General features: G+C 40.4%; 1 protein-coding gene across 2 annotated transcripts in view; it reads left to right on the plus strand.

Annotated features, from left to right (window-relative positions):
- The first annotated feature begins 2,524 nt into the window (after window positions 1-2,524).
- DGKZ (diacylglycerol kinase zeta) overlaps window positions 2,525-22,541 on the plus strand; it is a 151,836-nt gene continuing 131,819 nt past the window's right edge. The window contains exon 1 of one of the 2 annotated variants that reach the window (XM_087720182.1): window positions 2,525-3,275. In XM_087720182.1, the coding sequence (XP_087576308.1) occupies window positions 3,031-3,275 (245 nt within the window). In that variant the 5' untranslated portion in view covers window positions 2,525-3,030. The remainder of the gene's footprint in view (window positions 3,276-22,541) is intronic. The other variant, XM_087720189.1, reaches the window with a different exon arrangement.

The following is a 22,541-nucleotide window of genomic DNA, read 5'->3' on the forward strand; positions in this document are numbered from 1 at the left end:
ATATGTCCAAAGTAGATGTCTATGAAGGTTCTCAGTCATCCAGGTCATGGTTGTTCCATGGTGGGGAATGGAACGATTTATACTCCTTGCAGACAGCTGGTCATTTGCATTCATTTGGAAAGTAGTTAAGGTCACCTTGAGGTTTAAGTGTGTCATCAAGGTCACCTGAGTGGTGCAAATGGGTGTGGAGTCTTCTTGGAACTGTTGAAAGGACTGAGTTATAGACTGGAGATAGATGATGTCATATCAGTGGTGGGTTTCAAAATATTTTAGAATCTATTCTGTAGGTGTGGCCTGTTTTGTGGGAGTGGCTCAGTGGTCATGTGACCGGGTGGGCATGGCCAACTTGGAAAAGGAGGTGAAACTCACTTAACAACACTATTGCTTAGCAACCAAAATTTTGGCCTCAATTGTGGTCAGAAAAAGAAAGAGAACTTACTCTTTCTTTTTCTTTCTTTCTTTCTTTCTTTCTTTCTTTCTTTCTTTCTTTCTTTCCTTTTGTCTCTCTCTCTCCCCCCCTTTTTTCTTTCTTTCTTCCTTTCTTTCTCTTTCCTTCTTTCTCTTTCTTTATCTCTCTTTCTCTTTTTATCTTTGTCTCTCTCTTTTTTCTCTCACTCTCCCTTCCTTCCTTCCTTCCTTCCTTCCTTGTGTGTATCTCTCCCTCTTCCTTCCTTTCTCTCTTCCTTTCTCTCTTTTTCTCTCTCTCTCTCTCTCCCTCCCTCTCTCTCACACACACATCCCTTCCAATTATATTTGTAGATATATTTTATGAACTAAAACTGGTGCCCAATAAATCCTATGATCATGGCATTCTGTGTCCTACAAGCAAATTCACAGAGCTCCCAATTCAGCCTCTTACCATTCTGGGGGTTAACTGAATATAGTTAGTCGTCCTGATATCTCTTGGCCTTGGTTCCCGCTTTTTTAGCAGAGCAGCAGAGAGGGCTTTTTTCCCTTTTGCTGAAGCCTGATTTCTCTGCCACTCGGTGGTGACCTGATGGGTGTCCGAAGGTGTTGGGCACGCCACGGAAGGCACACAAGTCACATGCGCGCACGCACACACACACCTCCTCCTCCTCTGTTGAGAGAGGGTTGTTCAATTTTGACATGGGTGGTCTCTTAACCACTGAACTCGCTAAAAGAATGCAAATGACCAGCTGCCTTCAAGGAGCATAAAGCCTTCCATTCCCCACCATCCAGTCAGAGCTGAAGAAGTTTCTTGGATGAGAAGCAAAACATCTTCAAAGAAAAACCAGAAAGTCCAGTTGCCTCTTGAAAAAACACCTTTGGGATTTCCAAAGTACATTAATTTCAGCCTGGTCATTTGTGCCTCAAGTGAAAACTATGGTTTGATTTGCTCAATGATCCATCAGTTGGCTTCCTTGGTATTTGGCCTGGTATTTTCAAGGGTCCTCAACATTCAAAAGTGTCCATACCAAGGGTGGGATTCACTTACCTTCCCTACTGGTTTGCAAATGTAAACAGATGTGTGCACTTTTGGCAAAAAAAAGGGCCTAAATGGGATGTCTTAGAGCCAGGGCAAGTGGGAGGGGCCACCCACGATGTCCCCTACTGGTTCGGGTGATCCGGTCCGAACCAGTAGAATACTACCACTGGCCCATACTCTTTCTGTCCTTCTTCTTCCAAGTCCAACTTTTGCTTTCATAGCAAAAGTTTTTCAGGAGGCAGTTGGACTTTCTTGTGTTTTTTTTTTTCCTTTTGAAGATGTTTCTCTTCTTGTTCAAGAAGGTTCTTCACCTCGTCTTCAGCAAGAAGCTTCTTTGGAGCTGAAAAAAACCTCTGGGATGAAAAGCAAAACATCTTCAATAGAATAGAAGACCAATAAACCTAAACCTAAAAAAACTCCACCAGAAAGTCCAGTTGCCTCCTGAAAAAGCACCTTTGGGACAACCATGTGCTGGGTGACTGAGAACCATAGAGTGCAGCCAGCAAAACCTTGACCTGCACTGTTCTGATCTTGGCCAACCTGTCCTGGATCGGATGTGGAGGAGTGGGTGCAGGGGTGAAATTCAGCAGTTTCTGACAGGTTCTGGAGAACCAACCAGTAGCGGAAAATTTGAATAGTTCGGAGAACCGGAAGATACCACCTCTGGCTGTTATGGAATTTTGCAATATCCCTCTTCCAGGAGTGGGAAGGGGATGGAGATTTTGAAGTATCCTCCCCTGCCATGTCCACAAAGCCACACTCAAAGAACCGGTAGTAAAAAAAAAATGAATTTCGCCCCTGGGTGGGTGGGTATCTCTTGAGCCCCAAACCTACTTACTTTCAGGCTTCCCTTCTCCTATCGCTGGTCTGGCAAGGGTTAAGAAGCCGTTTCCGCGTGTCTCTAAGGTGACACTGCAATCTTGGGTAGCGTGAACACAGCGACGCCCCCCCACCTCTCTCTCTCTCTCTCTCTTTCTCTCTCTCTCTCTTTGCCTGCCTCTTCTGATCTCCGGAGCTGCAGGAACCAGCGCTTCGCTTGTTCCGCTTTGGCTCTTCTGCCGACGGTAATTTACCTGCAGGCTCCGGATTTGGGAGCCGAGCGTTTGGACCGAAGCCGCCAAGCCACCTGCGCTGGCCTCTGTCTTGCCCTACAGCAGGCAGAGGAGACGCAGCCGCTTTTCTCGCTTCGAGATCGGGTCTTTTTCTCCGAGCCTCCCATCCCGATTTCTTCTCGGACTAAAACTTCAGCCTTCTCCTTTACGTTCCCTCTTCCAGAGCGCCAGAGACGCGCTGGGCGCTCATTCCATCTGAACGAAGTTTTGGGGGATTTCAATCACCACCACCCCGGCCGTCCCGGCAACTTGGATTCCCCCAAAAGTGGACTAAGACGAGGTTCTGAGCCCCCCCCCCCCGAAAAAGAAGGCTGCTACACGTCGGGCTGCTTGCTTCCCTCCTGAAGAAAAGGGGAACAAATCCGATCCACCTGCCCCAAAGCGTCCAAGATCAACCGGAGCCCCCGAGCAAGCCGGCGGGGGAAGGTGGGCGCGGAAGAAACCGAGCGCAAAAAGAGCCGCTCGAGGAGAATGGCTGAAGCGCCCCGGAATCGGAACGGCTGGGATGCTGCTGAAGCCGGTGCGGCTGCAGCCCAAGAGATAAAAACGCCGCTGCGCAGGCTGGCCAGAAACGAATGGAGGGTCCTGGGAGCTGGGAAATCTCTGCCGTCAAGTCTTGGGCCCACTTTGAAACCCTCCGAAGCCGCAGCAGGTCCGTCCTCGGGGATGGACGACCAATTCCTGCATTTGGCTATCAAGAAGCAGGTTTCCTACAGGTAAGGTGCTGCACAGAGATCAGGTCGGTCCTAATATTAAAACAGGCCTTCCTCCCTCCTCCCTCCTTCCTTCCTTCCTTCCATCCTTCCTTCCTTCCTTCCTTCCTTCCTTCCTTCCTTCCTTCCTTCCTTCCTTCCTTCCTTCCTTCCTTCCAATCTTGGGCTTTTCCTGAAATAAATCCTGCTGACCTCATACAGCTCCATTGCCATTTAATCTTTTTTACACACAGACACACACAGGCACACACGTTAAGTGATAACCTTCTATAAGTAAGAGGGGTTGGTGAATACGCTAGATTTAAGAGTAGCTCGTAAATTCTAAATCAAGCGTGTTGGCTAAATCAAGATAATAGCCTCCAGCCATAAAATCTGTTCCTTAGTTTTGTGTTGAGCATCTCTTCCCCGCCTAAGCCATAAAAAGGATAGTAAAACTTCTGGAGTTTAGTAAATAGGAAACTGGGAATACAATGAGGGAGGGAGGAGGGAGGTTGACTGAACAAGCAAAAAACACCTGCAGCCATTTGTGTCCAGTCTGGATTTACCAACAGCTGAACACAGAGTTTTTGGCTCTTGGGTGATAAGGCTGCTGGCACTGATTTGTGTCTGAACCAGGGATTGCCCTGCGCTCATATTTGTCTCATCTCCAGCAAAGCACTTCCGTTCTTGGCCCAGGATAGGGAACTGTTTTATGCGTTTACACTTTTTATGTAAAATGTTGACAATGCTAGTATGCACTTATATTGTATGAAGGACAAGGAAGCACATACTGTAGAAAAGCCACCTGCACATTGTATACCAACATAGTAAATTGGAGTGATCAAGTGAGAAGTGTCCAAAGTGTAATGTGAAGTCTGAGGAAATGAAACAGCCTCATTTCTCCTGATTTAGAACAATTCGTTCCTGTGACTTACAAAGCTGCATCTTAAGTTTCTGCAGGTGAAAATGCGAACACTTTTTGGAGTGTCCCTGTATTCCTCATCAGGAAAGCTAAAAAGAATATCAAGCTTCTTTGTTTTACTGTGATTAAAAAAAAATGCACACATACTTAATGTTTGAACAACCTAAATCTACTTTAGATTTAGAGTGGTACCTTTTTTTTCAACTTGCATTGTGCTACCAACTCTCTGTGGTTATTATCATATAGCAATTTTAGCTATTAATAACTTACAATTCAGTTGGGGAGATTGATACAGAGAGAGCAATTCTCTGTTCTGAAAATCTGGTCTGGCTGTACATTTTACACAGAAAATAAGGTTGCTATACTGACATTGGAACCTCCTGCGGGGCAGATTACCCTTATTTCCTTCATTTAGCAAATGCACATGCATTTTGAACTCGGGTCTGTTTTTCTGCAGAGCTGCACTTAAGACCTGAGGCCAGCTTGAACCTTTTCTATAGGTTGGATGAATGCTAAGGTAACGGAGGCGTTTGATCAGGCATCCTTGAAAACCGCCTTCTGATTTTCAGGATGTTAAGCAAAAGCCATTTGTTTAGCCAGGCTTTTTATTAACTTGGCATTTTAATTATCTGCTGCCCTGTTTCAGTTTGTGGGGAGGGCTTTAATTGTTTAGATTGTTTAAACACTGATTACTTTGCTTTGAATGTTACTATCCAGCTAAGATTTATATTCTATCAGTAAATACATTTGAGCCATGTTACACTCAGAAACATGCCAGTTGTGCAAAGCGTGTTGAGAAGCTGTATTGGGCCCCCTAAAACAATTGCTATCCTAAGCACTGGTTTAAAATGCTAAGATTAAAGCAGCAAAGGAAGAAGGGGGCTGTGATCCTTCATAGAAATCTGGGACAGATTCCATGGTCATTAACCCTCATTAATCAGCCTGAAACAACCTTTTTGGAATAGGCGGTTGCATAGAGGGAAATACTTTAAAATCAGGGAGAGATGAAGTGTCATAAAATCCTGAAAATTGCTCCTTGAGACTCTGAAGCTGTAAACGCTTTCTAGCCTAACTATTATGCAGAACAATAGATTATCAAGGATTAATACAAAAAGGCTTATTTTTCATAGCATTGTCACAGGCTACATATTCTGAGTACACCAGCTGATGATTATTATTCAACATTCTCTGGAAGAGAGGTGCAATGCAATACAAATGATAGGATTGGTTCCAGACTGTTACTTGCATTGTTGGACACTGGCTTCCTCTTCTTTTTTTTCCGCTCTGGCCAAAGATTCTTTTAATGTTCTTCTGCCCACACCATCGGACCCTTGCTCTGATCTTTATGCGTATCTGCTTGTAACCCAGAAAACATCTAACATGCTGATATCCTCCATGCCTTGCCATTTCTAGTTATAATTAATGCAGTGATAGCTGTTGACTCACCGAGTTGTCAGTCAGGACAAAATGTTCAAACTTTGTTTCTTAAGCAATTTAAGAATAGATGCAAACACTTTTTTTTTCTATAGTGCAAAAAAGACGTACAATATCTGGGGGCGCTAAGCCCCATTTATAATACTCTAAGAATACAATGTGTTGGTCCATGGTGGGGTAACTATTATTAACACATGTTAATACATGGGAAACAATCACTTTTCGAACCAGAATATAGGAAAGCTTGGCGTTTTTGCCAATATCTGACCTGCAATCAAATGAGGAAAATGAAACAGAGACAAGGAACAAGATGTTGAACAGCTGTCTGTGAGCTAGACTTTTGGTGTACTTCCTGTGGGCAGCTATCAGAAAAATCAGGTTCCATCTAAAATATATGCAGAATAGTGACAAATTACAATATGCTGGAATCTTCATTTGGATTCCATTGAGTAGACACACACACATTACTCTGCATAGTAGGGGACCATATTTACAGTTCTACCGGCCATTCCAGGCAGGCTATCACTTCCTGATCCATATTATTATTATTCCAATCCAGTCTAGAAAACATTCATAGAAGGACAATCAGCTACCATATCATGGGCAAATTGGGGGTTGGGTGGGATGGGATGAGAGATGGATTTTGGCTAGTTCAGACTAATTTCTGTTCACATTTTACCCTCCTTCTCATATGGCTAAAGGGAGTGAAAAAAACAACAACACAACTTCATTTTTTGTATAGCCTCTCTAGCCTCTCTAGATTTAATGTTGAGCAAAGGAAAAGTAAGGATTAATAAACTCCAAGTTCAACAACTCTTATTAGTCAGAAACAACCTCCCCCCAACACCTGAACTTAGTTAAGCATGTTGTAAGAATTGCCTAAGTACTTTGTAGTGGTCCCATCCCTGAATACATCCATCATCAGATTCTTGACCGGTTCTTCTTAGGATGCCCTCAGTCCTCCCTATTCAAGAGTTATTTACTCATCAGCTGAACATTTACTGTATAAATTCTATAATGGAATGTAGGAATGACCTTGGAGTCAGGGAAAGAGTCCCAGCCAGGGAGAAGCAGAATATGAGGCATCTTAGCTTACAGAAGGAATGTTGGCAGGCAAACATTTCTGACTAGATCATCTGGGGATGTTTTCTGTCTGGACTACCTTACAAGCTCACATATATACACATTTTACAAACATACATTAATGTATCAGATACAAATTTAGAAATACCATAATTACTCTAAACAGAAATGTAGCGATAAGATTCAATTATCAGGCTGATAGTACACTTGCTCTTTTTGCAATACAGTTAATACATCTTAATGAGCAACTCCAAGGGCCCTCACTTTATAATTAAGCAAGGATTGGACCAGAGAACTTTTTAGTTAGACTGTTCTTTGTAAAAGTTGGAAGGATATGCACTCGACTTTACTCTTCCCTCAGTTCTGGGTTGGATTATTCTATGGTTAATTCAATGCATTCTGAAATGTTTAGGTCAAGGAATGGATCAATGTTACAGGTAGTCCTTGACTTATGACTGGTTGCTTAATGGCCATTTGAAGTTACAACGGACCTACCTGGGGTGTACTTCTGGAGTTGAAGTTCTGATTATTGGCCCCAACTTCACATCAACGCCCGTTGTTGCCTAGCAACAATTATAGCTTTTTGCAGTGTTCTATAGTCACATACCCACATTTTAAAAGCTGGCATTTATTACTCATTTTCAGCAAAACCACCCCCATAGCAAACCATTGGTTCACTTAATGTCCGTGGCGTTCATTAATATGTTCATAGGCACAACTATAACTATAGATATAGTTATCTACAAGTTAACTAGATATATAAGTACCGTAATCCTTGTTTAATGATCACTCATTTAGAAACTCCACTGAATGAATGGTAGTTAGGCAAAGTACCTGAAGTTAGAGCTGTTGCATGTTATCAATATCTGGGCACTTGGCAACCCATCCATATTTACAACTCCAGGGTGCATGTCAATGTAGGGTGTTAACTTCTCCATCTCTGTCCACTACCGCCCCTGCCATCCCATCACCTTGCACTCCCCCCTACTACACCTCCACTGCTCCACACTCCACTGTGCATATGGGTTTCCCATCCAATGCCGTGACTGAGGGAGAACAATTTAAGAAGAGCCTTATCTAGAAGAAAGGACAATACTTATTGAGACTCTGCCTGTTCCACCTTCATTTATTCCTGTTCTGCATCAGCAGCTAGCAAAAGGGGTGGATGGCATAAGCTTTTTACATAAAGGCTTTAAAAAAAGAACACCTTTGATACATAAAGTTGGTGGAATTAAATGTTTCTTCCAGAAATAGACAGACTGTGGTGTGTGGAGGTGTCTCAGGCGGGTGGAGTGTGGGTTGAATGCACAGGTTATATTTAGCACTTCCAGAGCCAAAGCTCTTAGTAAGAGTGGATTTACAAGGTTTATTGGCATCAACCTTTGCGGAAACAGCTGTGTTTGGAACGAAGAAGGTTTCGTGTTTGTGTACCTGGTCCCAGAAGTTCCAGAACTACCTTGTGGAAGGTAGTTAAAAAATCAATCCGGACTAAGGCTTCTCAGTCCAATTCTGTGTTCCTTTATGTTACATTTTTAAATATATATGCCATTCTTTGAAACAAAGCTTTCTCCAGGCCCCTGTGTAATTATAGGATTGTCATTTATCTGCACATTACAAAATTAGAAGCAGAGAGTAGGGACTGAAGTGGATTTCATAAAACTAAAAAAAGTTGAACTGAGATTCAATTATGGCAAGGCCTGGCCTCTTATTTTTTATTATGCCAGCTCAAAGATTGATCTAAAATTAGATATATTAGAGAGCAGAAGCAGCTTTAATTGAGATATCCCCTTGTTTTCCTCTTTTTGATTCATTTCATAGATTTTCTCCGTATAATGGTGGCAGCACATCAATAGTATCCAGGAAAGACAATAAGATAATGTCACATAATTGTCTTTTGCAACTGCAAAGTTTCCAGCTGTCTCTGTTTACAATTCCTAAAATTGCATGCATGACCTTGAACTGAGAATTATATGAAATAGTTCAACATATGTAGTAGCTATCAGGTTGGAGCTGGTCCAACAATTTTGAAATGCTTAGCCATGGTATCAGATTCAAAGTGCATAACCTCAAAACAAGCTACATGTCTGCACCTAAAGACCAACTGAATAACATGATTTTACATTTTAATAGAAATCATAGGACAATCCTATTAACTTGTGTTATTTTATCTGTTTTATGACATTGTTAGAGTAGGATACTTGCTGTTCTGCTCCCACTTTATTATTTTATTATTCTTTAATAAATTTTACAGCTATGTTTTTCCTGCCTCTCATACATTTTATGCCTTTTGCTGGTTTGTTATTTTTTGTAATTTTATGTTCCTCCAGTAAAAGCTGTCTTGTAAGGATTTGGCAGCTAAAAACTGAAATAAAGGAATTATCTTGTAAAAGGAGATATTCTGTGTAAATAAGTTACATGGTCAAATCAAACCACCAAACCTCCCCTGGCAATATAAAAGCTGAACCCACAAACTTCCCAAATGAACAGATTTCTCTCCCTTTCATCATATGTATCTTGTATCTACATCTCCAAGATGTAGAGCTAAAACCCTTTCCTTATTCTTTTATAAACTTCTTTCATATTTATGGTCGGTCACATAAAATATTTTGCTGTCTAAGGCTGGCATTCTTTCCCATCAGTAGACACAGTGTTCCCTGCTAATGATTTTTTTATTATAATATAAGAGCATATCTTAATAATAATAGCAATAATTCATAATTAATTATTTATTCTGTGACCTGCAAAACCAACTGTTTAGGTCAACTCTTACTGTGCCTAATGTTATTCTTTTCCAACTCATTCTTCATCTCTTTTTCTGCAGTTTTCTTCTTTTTTTAACACAAGGCTTTTTTAGAAACAAACTTTTTTTTTAACTTTCTATTCCTTGTTCCTTTGCATTTATATACATCATTCCATTCATTTCTTTCCCTGAGTTATTTTCCTTTTCCTATCTTCCTTTTCCTTTCTCTTTTAACCCTATCCTATCTCTTTTCTTTTTCTTCCCTTCTCTTTCCTTCTTTCCTTCCTTCCTTGCCTTGCCTTGCTTTGCTTTGTTTTCCATCTTCCTTTCCCTTGAATCATGCTTTCCAGATCATCACTCTACATACAATCTTCTGTAACAAGCTCTGAAAATGCTCCTGAACATCAGTTAAACTCACTTTTGAGTTAAACCCACACATGCATACCATTCACAAGGTGAAATAAGGGTGACAAGAGAGGATATTTTCTGCACTTTTGTCCTCTCAATATCTCCCCTTCTACTTTTCTGTGCATAGAAAAGAAGTTTAATAGCCTGGGAGAAAAAGTGTTAAATTTGTATTCTCAGAAGGCTGCTTTCATTTAAAATTAAAACAAAAACAGCAGGGAAAATCGCTATATGTAAAATGTGGTTTGGCCCTTCGCTCTGAAGAACATGAAGTAGAAATAAACAGAAGAATACATTGTGAGCCAATGTACGGTTCCTTTTCCAGATCACTGAATAATCATAGCCAGGAGCAATCATTCTTCATAAGCTTTAGTGCCCTATGGGCAGAATGGACAATATAAAGTGTAATTGAGTGCTTGGAAACATCCTTCAAATTATTATCATTATTATCGCAACAACAGAATTGTATCACAGTGGCCAGTTGTTTCACTGGATTTGCCATTGATTACTAGTCGGGCCCCACCCAGGGGCCTAGGACATCGTAACGTATTTTCGTAATATGTGTGCAGATCCAAGCAGTGCGGCTTTTTGCAATTGACTTTTTGTCAATTTTTAACAGTTTTAAATGTAATTCCAGTGCTTTTGGAATAGCACCCAGTGTGCCGATTACCACTGGAATTACCACTGCTGGTTTGTGCCATAATCATTGAATTTCAATTTTTAAGTCATGGTATTTCATGATTTTTTCATATTCCTTCTCGTCGACCCTGATTGTGATGTCTATGATTGTAACCTTATTTTTCTCCACCAGTGTGATGTCTGGTGTATTATGCGCCAGTATTTTGCCCGTTTGTATGCGAAAATCCCATTTTGTTGGCTGGTCCACTTGTAGCCCACTTGTCGACCTCAACATCCAGGGACCTCAACATCCACCGCGGCCCTTGTTAACCCGCACGACGACCGATGTGGTATAGAATTTTTATTCGTTTCTTTCATCATATTGTATGAGTTGGCAGGTTTTTTTTATGGAGCCAGGTTGCCAACCTGACCCCAACCTCCTCCTTTCTCATCTGGGCTTGGGACTGGCAATGCCGGAGTTATTATTATCATCATTATTATTATTATTATCATCATCATCATCATTATCATTATTATCATTATTAGTTAATCTTTGGTGAGATTCACAGCCTTTGGGGCTGGTTGGTAGCTCAACAGCTCGAGTCCTAACCGAGGACCTAGGAACTGTTAAGGTAACGTCGGAGGATATAAGCTGTTCCAAGTAGGGTGGTTTTTTTGTAGAATCAGAATGTTCAAGTCTGATAAATTTAAAATTTCCAAATAGCGAGTTAGCCCTTTAGATATTGCTCCAAAGGCTCCAATTACAATCGGGACAACGCATGATTTCTTTTCCATAGTCGCTCAACTTCAATTTGCAAGTCCCGGTACTTTGTGATTTTTTTCTTGTTGTTTATCTTCAATTCGTGCATCTCCAGGTATTGCAATGTCGATGAACCATACTTTTTTCTTTTCAACTATTGTTATGTCAGGTGTGTTGTGGTCCAAGTGCCTGTTAGTCTGAATTCTGAAGTCCCACAAGATCTTGACTTTCTCATTCTCTAAAAACTTCTGAACCTGATGTTCCCAGTGGTTTTTGCTTTTTCGTATTATCATCATCATCATCATCATCATCATCATCATCATTATCATTATTATTTACTTAATTCATTAAACATGAAACTCAGCCAACTGAACATTCAAAAATGCATTACAAATACCAGTTACTGGTGTTAATGGTTAATACGGTTTGCTGCCAGCGTCCTAGGTATCAATCAAGTACCTTCTTAAAATATAAGACATTCCGAGTAGCACAGTTTTTTGCAGTTCTACTGGTGTTATTGCAGGAAGCTGCAATTTGTTGATGTATCTTGTAAAATTCTTGGACATGGTACCAAGTGCCCCGATGACAATGGGTATCACTGTTACATGCTTCATCCATAGCTGTGTATTATTATTATTGTTATTATTATTTTCATCATCATCATCATCATCACTGTTATTATTATTAGCAATGGGTCAGGAAACAGTAAGTAGATTTTCTCTTCTCATTTCAACTACGTTTTCAGCACTTAATATACCTCCAAATCCATCATGTAAAAGAGGGCTATGACTTATTTGCTGCAGTTCTGCAAGACAGGATTACATCTACAATAGTCTACACGTATAGATAGCAAGAGCAGCTCAATCATCCAATCAATGATTTGATCAATTAAATTTATGTTACAACCATGGACCAGAATAAGAGAACCAATTTCTTAGAGGTAGAGTGAGTTCTCCCTGGCTAGAAGTTGTCAAGCAAAGATGTTGCAAGCACTGCTTTGTCTCTATATTTCCTACAGTGGGCTGGTGTTTATGTGATTAGTAAAACTCTCTCCAACACTTTGACTGTTAGGAATTAATGGGAGTCCTTGTTTCCTTCCTGAAAGATCATAAAGACAATACAAGCCCCTCTCACATACTAGAAAGTTCACTTGTGCAACCAGAGCAGCTTCTTAGCTCCCCAAAACCTGCATAGCAACAGAATCCCATTTGTGTTTTTTGGACTCCAGAAACTACCACCAACGCTGCCTCAGTTTCTCTCAAACTGGCAATAAGCCCTCCCTGAACCATCTGGAATCCATCCTTACTGAGTCCAATTCCTTTTCCAGACTTATGGAAATGTTTAGGATTCAGTTATTCTCCAGAGCTGGTGTTTTTCCAGTGCCAACAGCTTGCTACTTCATTTTAGCATCTGTTAGCTATGCATCTCTGATACAATATGATCCTAAATACATTTTCTGGAATTCAGTGAATTTTTTTTTTCTTAAGACTGCATCCTTGATGACATAGAAAAAGCAAAACAATGAAGACATTTATTAAGGAACAGAATGAAATACTGTGCAATGAAATGAGATATTACTTATATTCCAATCCAGGTTTTTCAACTTTGCTTTAAGGTGTGTGGACATGCTGGCTGGGGAATTCTGGAAGTTGAAATTCACACAGCTTAAAGTTGCCAAGGTTGAGAAACATGGATCTAATCTTACACATTCAATTTATCTGTCAGTAATTTGATGTGAAGATCCCCCTATTTCAGCTAGGTATAAATTAAGAGATGCATATTTTGTTTATCAAGATATATGGTTTCTTTTGATCACTTTTTTTGTTTTCCAGTGCATTTCTTCTTTTTTGAGAATGGGAAAACGGCTGTCCTAATTTACAAGAAAGACCACAGGTTTAGCCAGATAAAATTTCTGAAAACTGGGCAAAAAAAATCTTCCACGCTCCAAAACCAAATCAAAATAAAACTCTCTCTCCAAACTCAAAAAACTCTGCCAACTGTATTAAATTGGAAGAAACTATATTTCAAACCACAATGTACTTCTATTTCCTTTCTCATTTTGGACATTGTTTGCTATCACCTTGTGTTTTCCTTCATATGGCTTACAGATTTTTAAATTCTCTGAGGATGGTAGGCTAACAATAAGCTATGTATGACAAAGGGAAAAGGATGGAGAGACTACAAGGAAATCTTTTCTTTTTATTGTTGTGCTTATTAGTTCCGAGGCTATGTTGATGCTGTTATATGTATCTGTACTTTTCTGTTATTGATTGGTTCAGCATGTTTTTTGTATAGGTATGACAGGGATGTGGTGCTTCTGCTGGGATCAACCGCTACTGCTCCCCTGTAGATGCTCTTTGTGTCCTTCTGGAGTCCCATTTTGACCACAGTGAAACTTATGCCATTTTATTTATGGACTGGGAGATGAGCTGCAAAAGCACATTGTCTGGGTCTCAGATGGGCGGCCAAGTGGAGCAGAGTAGATGCTTTATGGGTATAAGTTGATTAATAGTTTTTCTAGCTCATCCTTTCTTCTGAATCTATCAGCCCTTTAAATCATTTTAATCAGGCTTAGTGCTGCCCCAGGAATGCTGGAGGTTCTTAGCCTGGTGTGCTCTGCCCAATTGAGCTACACCAAACATAAAAATCTTTGCGAAGTTTTATTCTGTGCAGAATAATTGATACTTGGGAATAGATTCCAAATCAAGCATGTTGGCCACTAAAAACTGATTTCCTTTTATACAGTACAGAACAAGTTCCCTTAAAGGAATGTCCAGTCATAAATCGTTAGATTTCTTATTGCCTTTCCACTCCCACCACAGGATTTGAGAGGGATCTGCAATTACTTTGTTTTCTGTTTAATGTCCCATTATCCTGACAGTTTTCTCAGGTTTCATGTCCTGTTGGTTTAACAGTTTCCTTGTGATTTTTATTTTCATTTATTTTTTTTACTGCTTATCACCCTTTATAAATCTGAGGGATGTAGTGGCCTAGAGGTGAAGATGCTCACCTCCCACTCAGAAGGTTGAGAGTTCAATCCTAGGCAGCAGACAGATGTTTCTCTATCAGGGCCCAAAGAGAAAATATCTGCTGTAAACTCTGTGTAGGTGACAGGAAGGGCATCCTGCTAGTAAACGCTCGGCTCTATTCAGTCTCTCTCCTGACTCCATCCTAATACAAGGATCACAGGATTATAAAAAGAAGGGGGGAATCACATTTTTATAACTCTAATCTATAATTTGTCTGCTCTCCCCTATCCTCCCTCTCTTTTTGGCAAGCTGGCTGTATCAAACTTGAGGAAATATCCTGTCTTAAATGTAGATGAATAGGCTATCTTATCATTTCCCACTCTCCCTTTCCCATGGAGTCATACATCTCAGGTGATAACAAAACAGAATAACAGAAGGGACTTTGGAGGTCTTGTAGTCCAACCCCTTGCTCAGGCAGGAAACCCAATACCATTTCAGACAAATGGTTGGCCAATCTCTTCTTAAAAACCTCCAGTGTTGGAGCACCCACAACTTCTGGAGGCAAGTTGTTCCATTGACTAATTGTTCTAACTGTCAGGAAATTTCTCCTTAGTTCTAAGTTGCTTCTCTCCTTGATTAGTTTCCATCCAGTGCTTCTTGTCCTGCCTTTAGGTGCTTTGGAAAATAAGTTGACTCCTTCTTTTTTGTGGCAACCCCTGGTGATGATTGTTGTATGGCCAGAAAGTAGTTCGGATCATGTTTAGTAGTCAAAGAGTTCAGTACCATTACTCTACCATCTGTCTTCTGAAGCAGACAGGACTTCAAGCTGGTGGTTATCATAGATGAATATTAAATACAACAGCAGCTAGATATCCCAAAGCATACAGTGAGAACTAGAAAGGAAAATAAGGATTTTAGCCAGCCAAAGCTAGGAAGCCAAGATGTCAATCAATTCCAAAAGTAAACATCTGATGAGCCAGATGTCCTAGTTATTTTTCATCAACTCCTCCATTTCATGTATGGATCTGTTGATGTCAGCCAGAGAGTTATTAATATATGTGCAATAGCGAGTATGCAGAATGGCACATACTGCCCCCTTAGCAGCGAAAACAATGTCTAAAGCTTGCCTATTCGGAAGTACCATCTGATTAATTCATGCCTGCTCCTCATTTAGATCCATCAGTGCTGTGATGGTTCTGTTGAACATGCTAAATATGTTTCCTAGTGGTAAAATATTCCTGTAATTTAATGTGATATCCATAGAGGGTATTAGTCCTCGGCCAATGGTTTTTCCTGTTTGGATATGATGAGATGGGTTTGTTAGGGAAAAAGGTCTATGGAGATTCTCAATCATCCAGGTCATGGTTGTCCCCAAGGTGATTTTCCAAAAGGCATCTGGAATTTCTTGGGGTTTCTTGGGACTGTTTCTTCAATCCCTATACTTCCTGGTGGTATTATGATAAAATCAGGTATTGGTGTGACACTTGTTACCACAAAACCCCAAGTGCATTTGCCATTCCAATCAGACGGTAGAATTTTTAAGACTTGTCACTTACCCAAAAACCAGAGTCCTGGATAACCAAGTCCCAAAAAAGGGGCTCTGGTTCCTGGGTAGGTGACATGATGTTTGGTGGGCTAATTCACAATGTAAAAACATGATATCTGCTGCATAAATCAGTTTAGTACAGTTTATTCCACATGGGGCAAGAAACATGACTAATGCCATATCTCTTTTAGAGTGATGTTATGTGTTAAGGAACACCTTGAATAAATTCCAACATAGGTGCGCCTTTTGGCTGCTAGATGTTTTTTGGGGTAAGAAAAGCATAATCCTGCTTTAGTTACCCAATGAGTCCCCACAGGTAACACAATTTGGTTGTAATAGTTGCCTCTGGGCAGCTTTTCTATTCAAGTGGCATTTTGGGTATAGTTCTTTGGTAGTTGGATGCAGTGGCTCAGTGGCTAAGACGCTGAGCTTGTTGATCAGAAAAATCAGAAGTTAAGTGGTTCGAATCCCTAGTGCCGTGTAATGGAGTAAGTCCCGTTACTTGTCATAGCTTCTGCCAACTGAACAGTTCAAAGGCATGTAAAAAAATGCAAGTAGAAAAACAGGAACCACCTTTGGTGGGAAGGTAACAGCATTCCATGCACCGTCGGTGTTTAGTCATGCTTTGAAATGCTTCGGCTTTGAAATGGAAAGGAGCACCGTGCCCTAGAGTCGGGAATGACAAGCACATATGTGCGAGGGGAAGCTTTACCTTACCTTTGGTAATCCTGCATAAATATGAGCAATTCCTAATTGTTAAGTGAATGTTTTCCCATTCTTTATCATGGAATATACCTTCTAAAACCATCCCCTTTCCAGATTCTGGTGGAAGATGTACACATATCCAAAATTAGTATTGCTAGTCATCCTTGCCATTTCCTCAACAGTTGTGAAGTAACTGTTTCCCCCCAGGCTCCTGAATTTTAAGTCTACATTGAAGTCCCTATGGTTGTTAATATTGCCAACTTTATCCAGAGGCTTTCTGTATCTTTATATTTTGATCTTTTTTTTGTTGTTTAAATACAAATATCATACCTTCTATAGACTAGTCCAATCCTGGATAACACCCTGTGGTGGGTGGATGGGGGTGGAATTCTTCTGGGGTAGCAGCTTTTTTCACCTTGGTATAGTGAATCCATGGCTTGGCCTCATCAAGTTTCAACATTGTGTGGACAACACCTGGTAGGAATCCCTCAACTTAGGTTGTAGGGAGTCATTTTTCCAGAGTTTAAGGTACACTTGATTACCAGGCTCAATGGAATGGATGCGGTAGTAACCATTGGTTTTGCTGTACATATTTGTAAAGAGAACATAAAACAGCAGACAAACAAACCAAATACTGTTTAATTATGTTTCCAATTAAAGGGGAGGGGCATTCCCATGTGCAGCTGATATTTACTGTGCTTTTCAAACAATGAGATTTAGTTTTGGGGGAAGTGAAAAATAAGTATGATCCAAGGCAGTGGTGGAGTAAAAAAATTTTTACTACCAGTTCTGTGGGCGCGGCTTGGTGGGCATGGCAGGGGAAGGATACTGCAAAATCTCCATTCCACCCCACTCCAGGAGAAGGATATTGTAAAATATCCATTCCCTCCCCACTCCAGGGGAAGGTTACTGTAAAATTCCCATTTTCTCCTGATCAGCTGATCAGGAGGCAGCGAATAGATGGGGGTGGGGCCAGTCAGAGGTGGCATTTTCCGGTTCTCCAAACTACTCAAAATTTCCCCTACCTGTTCGCCAGAACTGGTCAGAACCTGCTGAATATCACCTCTGATCCAAGGAAAATCACAGTGCCATAGTATTAGGCGGACATTGCTGCAAGTATAGAGGTATTATCATTGTCTGTGCTTTGCTAAAGATGGTTCAGCTTACTATAGTTCCAACAGGACCTGGAGCAAAGGAATTTAGCAGTTTAGGGAAAGTATATACTACCTCAGACTTAAAGTGGAAAGTTTGGGACTTTTGAGAAGGAATGTAATAGCCTTGATTTCCAGGTCAGTGCCTCTTCTGCCTACTCTTAACAGATTTTGTATAGAGGAGTCCTTGGTGCTCTCTGAGCTTGGTTGTTTTCTTACAGACATTTCATTACCCAAATTAGGTAACATCATCTGTGCACTAATGATGTTACCTAGTTTGGGTAATGAAACATCTGCAAGAAAACGACCAAGCACAGAGAACACCAAGGACCCCTCATTTCAATCCTGAGCTGCATATATTCTTCTTAAATAACTTTTGTGGTAGATCAAGGAGAGTTTGACATACAATAGAAATATGTATAGCATTACCAGACTTGTTAGCTTTACTTCACTAGCACTCATTATAGTTTATTTTGTTCTCCTCTCTATGAGTAAGACCAACTCTTGCTCTGCACAAGTGACTGCTGTCGAGTGGAGGAAAGTACTGTATAACATGGTATGTTACAATGCAACAGTTTGGATTTGATATCAAACCATTTTTGTAGGGTGGGAGATCACAGATTTAGTGCTTGTCCACAGCTCCTTAAACAAAATGAATATTTTTCTGGGATTGCACAGAATCTCTTTCATACGTTTTAGACCTAGATTCATGATCCTGCACACTTTTTTTTCTGTGTAAATGTGTTTTTATTTTCCATTTTCATTTCTACAGTCACATATATACTGTGCATAACCGGGGCCATATAACATTAAACAATAAACACAGCCATTCCTCTTGTCAACAATACCCCCAAAAATAGAAACCCAATGTACCTCTTCGACCCTCCATACACCCTTTCTTTCGCCCCCCTCCAACTTGCCATCTTCCCTATGATCCTGCACACTTGAAGCACCTTTTAGCATATGGTTCCAAAGTGCTGTCCATCCCAAGTGTACAATATATGCAGGAGAACCGCCCCAGTATACAAAGCACAAGACGGTTTTCTCTTACTTGAAAACTGAGAGAGCCGGGCTATTTAAACCAGATGCAGAGCAGCCCACATGGAACACGTAGTTCTGACCTTCAAGAGAGCTGAAAAGCCAGGTGGCAGCTTCTGCTGCCCCGTCTACACTTGCCTTCATCTGTTGTGTGAGGCAACTCCCTCACACTCCCTTCCATGAGGAAGGGCCAACACAGTTCTGCCAGGAAGCTTTCCTAAGCCCACTTGCAGGCAGTTTTGTTTGCTGAATAATTTGAGGTAGTCGCCCCCATGTTTTTAATCTTCTCCTCTGACAGATGGTTTTCACTTGCTAATGCTTCCTTCTTCCTTTGCTGGATGAGACTTTTTGAAGAGGCTGAACACATGCAGGAACCAACACATGGTGCACATCTCAGTTCTGCTCTCTTCCTGCCAATTCCACCTCTTCATTCAGCTCGTTGCCCTTTGCTTAGTAGTATGCTCTCTTACCCTGCATATGGCAGTGCTTTCTCCTCCCGGCTGGTGGGCACCGCTTCTTTCATGCAGCATTTGAACTGAGCAAAGGAACAATCTGGCGATTACATTTTAACCACTGGCTGTAACTTGATGCTGTGTTAATCAAGGAGGCTTGGTACAAAAATCTACAGATAGCCTGGGTGAAATGATATGAGACATTCTGAAATATGGCCATGCTGACTTGGCTGTTTGGACTAGCTGACTTGGATTCTGTGATGCTGTCTATATTGTCACATTTCATAACCTGTAATAAGGTAACTGTAGCCTGACTATTTGCAAATCCCATAAAGCTAAATGAGTTTGTTTGAAAGATGGCTTGAGAGAGGGATGGATTAGAAAAGAATTTATTATCTCAGGAATGATCACGATCAAATCTCCAAAGTGTCCTACGGCAAAAAATAAAAAATAAATTGCTAGGATGCCTGCTTTTTGTACTGTATTGAAATGACCCAGCTTCAAGACTTCAAGTTCAAAGATTTGAGGCTGATATGAATATCTCATCTTTAAAAAGAATACATATAAACAATAATTTTATTATTGTTTAATAAATCAAAAATGGAACATGACAGTTTTAATAAAGGCAGAAACATTCTGTTCTAATCATCTTAGCAGGATTCAGGCATGGTATTTTGCATTCATCCCTTCCCTGTGTACAGTGGATAGCCATATGGTGTCATCAGCCAAAGTTCTTCCAGGATGTATTCATGTTCAACCTTTTCCTATTCTGTAAGATAAACCCGGAGGTGCAGTTTCCATATCAGTAATTGCTCGGATAACGTGAAGTACTTGAAAACATTTCAGAGTGCTATAGTCTTTTAACTATTGGTTGTTATAGTTAGAAATGGAAATCCTGCCCTTCAACTCACTTACAAGAACACAGTTTAATACGTACATAACATATTCCTTCATAGTTAAAATCATCTTATGCTCAAATGAAACACTAAAGCTGACACATTACTAGAATACATCAATATAGTTTGTGTGATGGTTCGGATAGTCCAAAATGTCTTACTTGATATTGTTCTGTTTGCCTTTTGATAAAATTGACATGGAGAAAAATAGTAAAGAATACATGCATGCACAGACTTGTGATTTTCCCTTCCATAAAGACAAGTACAAACAACTTCAATGATTTGTTTCCTTCCTTGATATTTCAACAAAAGCTCTCTTCTTCACATATCTCTTATCAATAAATACATTGTAAAGACTCATCATTCAGTTCTAATCAGCAAAAGTTCATTAAGAATTACGAAAATTTTATATATATATATATATATATATATATATATATATATATATATATATATATATATATATATATATATATATATATATATATACATACACATACATACATACATACATACATACACACACACACACACATACACACATACACACATATACATATATCAAATAAATCAATTTTTATTCCTTTATTTTAGTTTTAACATAGTAACACCACTTCGTCTAAAAATACAGCAAAAAAATATTTTCTCATATGATATCTCTTACAGTATCTATAAACAAGTCTTTAAAGTCTTACCCCTAGTCAAATAAAAGGCCATTAAGAGACCAGAAACAACTTACTTTAGTATTCATCAAATTAATAAACTTTGTAATCCATTTACTTTAAGAATCTTGATCTTTAACCTCTTTAAATAGTACCTCAAAAGATGATTCTCTTTACCTCTTTATTATACTACCACAGACCACTGAATATAATTGAAAGAAGGAACATTATTTGAGCATGTCAAATTTTTAAAAATGGGCCAGTGTGATACCATGATGTTTTGTAATTATCACGTCTCTGGAGAGTTAGATGTAAGAATCTCAAATTCTCTTGCACTACATCCTGTCAATAGATTTGAAAAATCATTAGAGATAACTGACATGATACAGCAAGCCTGAAACAGTCTTGTGTGCCAATAGCCATTGCAGAAAATTACAGCAGTTACTGTTTCTATCTGATGGATGATATCCTTAGAAAACTGCTATGATGCTGTAAAAATAACACTTATATGGCGACATCATGACATATATGTTGTTATATGTCTGATGCAAGTATATGAAAGTAATCCATGACTTACGGTAATGATTGTTTGTTCAGCAATGGTTTGAAATTGTGATAGCTGAATGAATGAACTGAATGACTTAGAACGTGTACCCTACGTCAGTGTTTTTCAACCACTGCGCCGCGGCACACTAGTGTGCCGTGACATAGTGTAAGGTGTGCCGTGGGAAAAATACCCGCCTATAGTCAATAGAGGCAGAGAGTTACATTTTTTTAACATTTTCTAATGGTGGTGTGCCTCGTGATTTTTTTCATGAAAAAAGTGTGCCTTTGCACAAAAAAGGTTGAAAAACACTGCCCTACGTTATGACTGCTGTAACACCCTGTAAGTCTGTCTTGCCTCCCACGCCCAAGAATCCTACCCCTTCCTCCCCATCCCATCACCAATTGGTCACTTACCTATCAGGGGTGGATTCCGGCAGCTGCTACTGCCGGTTCGCTCAGGGAAGCACTGCGTGCACATGCACACTTGATGCGCACTACACGTTAATGCATAGTACTAAAAACAAGATGGCACCACCAAGAGAACCAATTCGCGGGCTTGGCAGGCCAAGTTACTACCTACTCAGCCGAACTGGTCCAAACCGATAGGAACCCACCTCTGTTACCTTTTCAATATTATAGATCGCCTTCTGGAAACAGGGATTTCGCTGCACAACCTTCTCACACAACGGAAACTGTACAGTGTCAGACCGGGAAGCCATCTTTTACATTGGGCCTTCAGGCCTGCTACATTTTCTACTATAGGAAAATTGGAGGAGGATTATAAGGAGTATAGGTGATATAGAGTCAGAATAACATTCTTTTCTCAGAGTCAAGGACATGTTGCCCTGCAGCTGTGATGGTGTAACTGGGAGGCATCTCCTGTTTTGGATGATACCTGATTGGATCATGTGATGGACATGTGAGTGCTGGGCAGGGACTTGAACTTTCTTTTGGGTGGGGAAAAACTGGAAGCTTTCAGATTTGGGTTTTCCCAAATGCGCCAATACGACATCTCTAATAAAATGTAACTTAGAGGAACTTCAAGCCTCAGAGTTTTCTTTCGTTGGAGGTGTTACTTGAAACCCTGACATTCAGCCTCATCCCAGAAGCAAATGCCATTTTAGAACAGCCACAGTTAATTCGGACCACTTCCTAAATGGTGTCCAATTCTGGAACAGAGCCACATAGTCTCCACTGTATAGGGAGGCTCAGGGGCACAATGGCTTGCTCTCCTTCTCCAACATGATCTCTGGAGCCCCAGAGGTTGCCTGATGCCATGTCTCCCACAGGTCATGTGAGAACTGGACAGTTGTTGCAGTGACCCTGAGGCCTATCAGGGTCTCCCCCACTCCAGAGACACCCC

Source organism: Thamnophis sirtalis, unplaced genomic scaffold (assembly GCF_051295495.1).
Source record: "Thamnophis sirtalis isolate CommonGarterSnake01/CBP01778 unplaced genomic scaffold, rThaSir2_p1.2 scaffold_1, whole genome shotgun sequence".
Taxonomy (NCBI): Eukaryota; Metazoa; Chordata; class Lepidosauria; order Squamata; family Natricidae; genus Thamnophis; species Thamnophis sirtalis.